This window comes from Echiichthys vipera (genome assembly GCF_963691815.1).
Source record: "Echiichthys vipera genome assembly, chromosome: 2".
In the NCBI taxonomy this organism is placed as follows: domain Eukaryota; kingdom Metazoa; phylum Chordata; class Actinopteri; order Perciformes; family Trachinidae; genus Echiichthys; species Echiichthys vipera.
Window position 1 is genome coordinate 1,150,407 of NC_139827.1, and position 7,461 is coordinate 1,157,867.

A 7,461-nucleotide genomic window follows, 5' to 3' on the forward strand; every position below is an offset into this window, starting at 1 on the left:
TTTCATGAATCACACGTGGGTCCTGTCCTACGACCAAGTCTGCCTCAGACCTGCACCCGTTTCCACGCAAGATCGATAAATGAGGCCGATGTGTCCTGAGCTAATGTCACTTTGTCACTTTATATCATCACTGCATCACTTTATTGAGTTGTTCTGTAACTTAGTTCTGTAGGAAATGCTGCCACACTTTAACACTGTTATCATTTATCGCTCCTCATCTCTTATTTAGTTTGTACTTATTTTATTTCATCTGCTGTTAAACTTCACGCTGCGTATTGTTGTTTATCGTATAAACCTGCGTTTAACCACAATCACTGTTGCACTCTGTCACATTTAGTTACTGTTTGATGTGATTGATGTTTTTATGCGTATTGTCGCTCTGATCCTTTCATCTCTGTGTTGAAACTGTTGCACAACAACAAATGAAGCTTCTTGAATCTTTAAAAACACTTTTCATAAATGTCAAAAACAGCGTCGTCGTTCGTTCACGTTTTATTTTTTTCCTCTTTGAAAAACAAAACGAAACATTTCATCACTTCCTAAAAAAGTGTTTGGGGTCGAACACAGAGACGACTGAAGAAGAGGAAGAAGAAGAAGAAGAGGGAGAATAAATAGTTTGTGAGGCGGAGAGAAGATTCACGTCTGCGGCGCGTTTCTACGACTGATGATGTCATGAGAAACGCCGTGTGACCACAAGTCCGGGTGGCGAGTACGTACCCGACCGCGGCGCAGACGAGACGGGGCGTTCAGGATCCAGCTCCTCTTCGTCCTCTCCAGTAAAAACAAACACAAACACGACTGTTCACGGGAGAACCGGGGATAAAAACTCTTTCCCTTTAGGGCGCCTGGGTGGGAAGCGATGGACGGCGGCAGCGATGGACGGCGGCCGCAGCAGCAATGGAGGCAGCAGCGTTGGCGTGGTGGAAGGACGGGTCCCAGCGAGGAAGAGGAGGGAGCCACTCATTCGATATCGTCCTCGCTCAGACTCTGGGCGCTCACGATGCGCTGCAGAGAACAAACACAGAGACGTCAGAAACGAGTGTTCATCGTTTAATCATCGTTGATTTTCAGCTGTTGTTCAGATTTGTTTTAATTTTATTTTTATTTATTTAAAACAAATCACAACAAAAGTGATCTCAGGACACTTTACAGAGCAGGTAAAGTACACAGACTAAATTAATTTAAAATGTCTAATCTTCTTAGTTCTAGTTTTATGTAAGAGCGTGATCACACTGTCCTTCTGGCCGCGGCCAAAACCGTTTTTTCAGCTAAAGCCTAGAACCTTTAAGCAGTGTTAGTTCACCCGCTCCGCGCTCAACTGCGGCCAGTGGACCGTCCACGGCCCGCTTGAAAGAGGTGGGCTTTAGCGGAGCCGTTTGCACATGTACGAGCACGAGCACGAGCCCTACGGCAGTAGCGTTATGTCCGCCTGTTCGGACATGTAAATAGAAGGACGGACCATGCGCGGACATTTAACAACAACAACAATGGCGGTGAAAGGTTCACGTTGGTGTGATGCGGAGGTGGAGTGTTTACTGCAGATTTGGTCGATGAAAAGATTCAAAAACAGTCGACAAGACGCACAAAAACTCCGAGGTCTACGGAAAGATCTGGAAACAAAGCCACGCATCGCCATGACGTCATCAATGCGTGTGACGTGTTACGGCGTGATGACGTATAGGCAGCAAGAAGCATTCTCCGAGGCCCAGGTAGTGTGAGTACAAACGGGCCTGGAGGGGGGGACAAGGACCCTAAAGCACGGGGCACGGGACGGAGGCACAGTGGGAGGGCGCCCTAATATTCAGAGTTTCCAGAGAGAAAACTTTCAAACGTCTGTTTTTAAGGTTTTCCAGCTTCGGTAAATTACAGATTTCTCCTGATTCTGCACATTTCTCTTCTTCTTTCTGTGTTTAATAACTTTTCCTCCACTTAAGTGCAATAATTTAATCTCCTGCTCTTGTCCGTCATAAACAACAGAAACACATTTGATCTGACGCATTTCACTCATCTGATTTAACTTCCTGTGAGTTTGATTTGACCTTCTTCTTACATCTACCTCATATTTATTTATTCACTAAGTTTATTTCTGACAGTTATTGTTTTTTATACTTTCTGCATCTTAAACTGTATTTTTTAAACCTCTCTTTTGTTTTTTTAAGCTGCTGAAATCTTAATTTCCTTGCAAGAGTTCAAAATAGGGTCAAAAAAGAGAAGTTAAAGTCTAATACATACATAATAAAATGATTATTTCACCTTTTTATAAAAAATCACGTTAAAAAAAAATGTTATTTTGCTTTAAACAACTAAAACTCTGTTTCATTCTATTTGTTTTGTAGGAAAGGCCGAAACATTTCCAGTCTCTTCCAGCACCTTCCATCCGGGTTAACTAACACATTTCTCCTGATTCTGCACACTTCTCTTCTTCTTTCTCCTCCACACAAGGTTATAGCTTCCTGATGTTAGCATTGACTGAAATTTTGCATCTTTTTGTGCTGGTTTTGCATCTATTTTTAGTCATTTTGCATCTTTTTGTGGTGGTTTTGCATCTATTTTTAGTCATTTTGCATCTTTTTGTGCTGGTTTTGCATCTATTTTGAGTCATTTTGCATCTTTTTGTGGAGGTTTTGCATCTATTTTTAGCCATTTTGCATCTTTTTGTGCTGGTTTTGCATCTATTTTTAGTCATTTTGCATCTTTTTGTGCTGGTTTTGCATCTATTTTTAGTCATTTTGCATCTTTTTGTGCTGGTTTTGCATCTATTTTTAGCCATTTTGCATCTTTTTGTGCTGGTTTTGCATCTATTTTTAGTCATTTTGCATCTTTTTGTGTTGGTTTTGCATCTATTTTTAGTCATTTTGCATCTTTTTGTGGTGGTTTTGCATCTATTTTTTAGTCATTTTGCATCTTTTTGTGGTGGTTTTGCATCTATTTTTAGTCATTTTGCATCTTTTTGTGGTGGTTTTGCATCTATTTTTAGTCATTTTGCATCTTTTTGTGCTGGTTTTGCATCTATTTTTAGTCATTTTGCATCTTTTTGTGGTGGTTTTGCATCTATTTTAGTCATTTTGCATCTTTTTGTGGTGGTTTTGCATCTATTTTTAGTCATTTTGCATCTTTTTGTGCTGGTTTTGCATCTATTTTTAGTCATTTTGCATCTTTTTGTGCTGGTTTTGATTCTTTTTTTAGTCATTTTGCATGTGACTCAGTTAGCAGTGAATGGCTGTAGATTAATGTTATAGAAGCACTTTCTATCATCAACAATCACCAATAAAGGTTCATAAACTTAAAGCTACTCAATCAAATCTGTTCGAGCAGGAATCAAACCTGAAACTGGAGAAATTAACAACTTCCCTGATGTTAGCATGTAGCTCTCCACGTGTAGCAGTGTCTGTAAAATCGTTGTAAAATTGTGAAACAGACAGAGACTGAGGGTGAGAGACGCACCTGGCTGATGCTGGGCAGTTTGGTGAGCAGCATCTGGAAGACGGGGGGAGGCAGAGTCTGCTGCAGCACCTGCAGCAGCTGCTGGGGCTGACCGCACACCGCGATGGCGTTGGTCAGGTGGTCTACGCCTTTCTCGTAGTCTCCTGTGGAGCGAAGGACAGACACAGGAAGTCAGTTTAGGTCTCCGGAGTTAATTTAAAAAGACAACAGGAGCGAAAGAGGACTCACCCTGAGCCAGCAGCTCCTCCCCCAGCTGGATCTCCTCCAGGAAGAACTTCTGCACCGCCTCGGCGTCCTTCAGGTCTGGAAGCTGCAGGAGGGACAACAGTCACACACAGGAAGTCCACCGCTCCTCTCTGACCTCACAGGAAGTCCACCTCTACCCTCGGACCTCACAGGAAGTCCAGCGCTCCTCTCTGACATCACAGGAAGTCCACCTCTCCTGTCTGACCTCACAGGAAGTCCACCTCTCCTGTCTGACCTCACAGGAAGTCCACCTCTCCTGTCTGACCTCACAGGAAGTCCACCTCTCCTGTCTGACCTCACAGGAAGTCCACCTCTCCTGTCTGACCTCACAGGAAGTCCACCTCTCCTTTATGACCTCACAGGAAGTCCACCTCTCCTCTCTGACCTCACAGGAAGTCCACCTCTCCTCTCTGACCTCACAGGAAGTCCACCTCTCCTCTCTGACCTCACAGGAAGTCCACCTCTCCTCTCTGACCTCACAGGAAGTCCACCTCTCCTCTCTGACCTCACAGGAAGTCCTCATACGCTCTAATAGTAAGTAATAAACTCTGCTCATCATCATTATTGTGATATTTGGATGTGCAGATGACATCAGGAAGTAGAAATAAAAACCCTCTTTTAACAGTAAAAAAGTGACCGTAAAACACAAAATATAAGTTAACAGGCTGTGTGTGTGTGTGTGTGTGTGTGTGTGTGTGTGTGTGTGTGTGTGTGTGTGTGTGTGTGTGTGTGTGTGTGTCACCTTTGCCTGGCCGGCCCTCTCTTTGGCTGCCTTCTGCTTTCTCCGCCCTGCAACACAAACAAACAGTCACATGATCAGTTTGAAAAACAACAACTGGTTTAAAACATTCATTTACACAGAAACAGGTGGAAACTACAGAGAGTCCTCAGTGAACCTGGTTTAACTGAACCTGGTTTAACTGAACCGGGTTTAACTGAACCGGGTTTAACTGGACCTGGTTTAACTGAACCGGGTTTAACTGAACCGGGTTTAACTGAACCTGGTTTAACTGAACCCGGTTTAACTGAACCCGGTTTAACTGAACCCAGTTTAACTGAACCCGGTTTAACTGAACCTGGTTTAAACTGAACCTGGTTTAACTGAACAGGTTTAAGTAAACCTGGTTTAACTGAACCCGGTTTAACTGAACCCGGTTTAACTAAACCTGGTTTAACTGAACAGGTTTAACTAAACCTGGTTTAACTGAACAGGTTTAACTGAACCTGGTTTAACTGAACCCGGTTTAACTGAACCCGGTTTAACTGAACCCGGTTTAACTGAACCCGGTTTAACTGAACCTGGTTTAACTGAACCCGGTTTAACTGAACCCGGTTTAACTGAACCCGGTTTAACTGAACCTGTTTTTACTGAACAGGTTTAACTGAACCCGGTTTAACTGAACCTGGTTTAACTGAACCCGGTTTAACTGAACCCGGTTTAACTGAACCTGGTTTAACTGAACCCGGTTTAACTGAACCCGGTTTAACTGAACCTGGTTTAACTGAACTGGGTTTAATAATTAACAGTCAAACAAAAGTCAAACCTTCGTAAATAAACGTGAAGTCCGTCAGAAAAGCGTTTGACAGAAGCTCGTCTGTAACAACATAATCTTCATTTGGCTCGACGCCCTCATGACTCCTGTTGTTGTTGTTGTTGTGTAACTGTTTTATCAACGAGTGTGTCGCCGCTCCGCCGAGGTGCATTTGGGCCATTATTATTGTGCCAGCATGCACCGGTGTTAATAGTCAACAGACCTGAAGCTGCACACTATTATTTGCATCTTTTTGTGCTGGTTTTGCATCTATTTTTAGTCATTTTGCATCTTTTTGTGGTGGTTTTGCATCTATTTTTAGTCATTTTGTATCTTTTTGTGCTGGTTTTGCATCTATTTTTAGTCATTTTGCATCTTTTTGTGCTGGTTTTGCATCTATTTTTAGTCATTTTGCATCTTTTTGTGGTGGTTTGGCATCTATTTTTAGTCATTTTGCATCTTTTTGTGGTGGTTTTGCATCTATTTTTAGTCATTTTGCATCTTTTTGTGGTGGTTTTGCATCTATTTTTAGTCATTTTGCATCTTTTTGTGCTGGTTTTGCATCTATTTTTAGTCATTTTGCATCTTTTTGTGGTGGTTTGGCATCTATTTTTAGTCATTTTGCATCTTTTTGTGGTGGTTTTGCATCTATTTTTAGTCATTTTGCATCTTTTTGTGGTGGTTCTGCATCTATTTTTAGTCATTTTGCATCTTTTTGTGGTGGTTCTGCATCTATTTTTAGTCATTTTGCATCTTTTTGTGGTGGTTTTGCATCTATTTTTAGTCATTTTGTATCTTTTTGTGCTGGTTTTGCATCTATTTTTAGTCATTTTGCATCTTTTTGTGCTGGTTTTGCATCTATTTTTAGTCATTTTGCATCTTTTTGTGGTGGTTTGGCATCTATTTTTAGTCATTTTGCATCTTTTTGTGGTGGTTTTGCATCTATTTTTAGTCATTTTGCATCTTTTTGTGGTGGTTTTGCATCTATTTTTAGTCATTTTGCATCTTTTTGTGCTGGTTTTGCATCTATTTTTAGTCATTTTGCATCTTTTTGTGGTGGTTTGGCATCTATTTTTAGTCATTTTGCATCTTTTTGTGGTGGTTTTGCATCTATTTTTAGTCATTTTGCATCTTTTTGTGGTGGTTCTGCATCTATTTTTAGTCATTTTGCATCTTTTTGTGGTGGTTCTGCATCTATTTTTAGTCATTTTGCATCTTTTTGTGGTGGTTTTGCATCTATTTTTAGTCATTTAGCATCTTTTTGTGGTGGTTTTGCATCTATTTTTAGTCATTTTGTATCTTTTTGTGCTGGTTTTGCATCTATTTTTAGTCATTTTGCATCTTTTTGTGGTGGTTTTGCATCTGTCATGGTTTATTTTACATAAACACTGCTTTATTGAACATTAATTATTCTACTGTAATGTGTTTTTTATGTAATTCATTAGTTAAGTTAGCTCTACATGTCCACTGCTCCTGTTCAGAATGACCCTGGGATGTTTAATAAAGATCATAAATGAAATTACCTGGATGTTAAAACAGTTTGTTTGTTTGTCTGAATCCTGAAAAACTTAAACATTTTTATTGTCAGAAGTGACTTTTATATCCGGACATGTAAAACGGTCCAATATAAATATAATAATAATATTAATATATAATATAAAAACGTTCACGTCGAGCCCTGTAAACCCACCTTGGATAAAAAGGGTCAAATATAACAAAGTTACACCAAACTCCATTGAAGTATTTGTCAGTTTAACACGTTTTTGCTGACACAGACGCGGAGCACACAAATAAAACATGAAACGATGCTTTTTAATAATACTCAGGAGTTTCTCTTCACTTCGGCAGACATCATCTCTCTCCAATCACATCTCCACCTGAGCAGCTTTACTTTTCCTTCCCGTCTTTCAGCCGCTTCCACGGACCCCAGTCACCGCTGAGACCAGCGGCTGGGCCTCCAATAATGTGTCATTTTGCTTTAAATGGTGGTGTATGGTTGGTGAAATACACGCCGAATTAACCCAAAGACCTTCTGTAATCATGTGCTGTTTTAATTAATAAGAGCAAAGTGTGTTTCTTACTCATTTAAGCAGAAAACCTTAAAATAGCGGATAAATGAATGGGGTCCGGCGGGAGGGCTTCAGCCAGCGAGCAACAGCGGGCTGCACCGGGACTGCAGAGCCTTTAACACCAGCTAACACCGTGCTAGCCTTCCCCGGTGGGCTAAACCGACCAGAAC

The 7,461-nt window shown here is 41.0% G+C and overlaps 1 protein-coding gene across 1 annotated transcript in view; it reads right to left on the bottom strand.

Annotated features, from left to right (window-relative positions):
• Nucleotides 1-474: 474 nt before the first annotated feature.
• Nucleotides 475-7,461, bottom strand: part of tomm20b (translocase of outer mitochondrial membrane 20b) — a 7,325-nt gene continuing 338 nt past the window's right edge. Inside the window, exons 2-5 of the mRNA XM_083933068.1 lie at nucleotides 4,433-4,479; nucleotides 3,673-3,754; nucleotides 3,445-3,587; nucleotides 475-1,005 (exon numbers count right to left, since the gene is read on the bottom strand). Of these exons, the coding sequence (XP_083789194.1) occupies nucleotides 961-1,005; nucleotides 3,445-3,587; nucleotides 3,673-3,754; nucleotides 4,433-4,479 (317 nt within the window). The 3' untranslated portion in view covers nucleotides 475-960. The remainder of the gene's footprint in view (nucleotides 1,006-3,444; nucleotides 3,588-3,672; nucleotides 3,755-4,432; nucleotides 4,480-7,461) is intronic.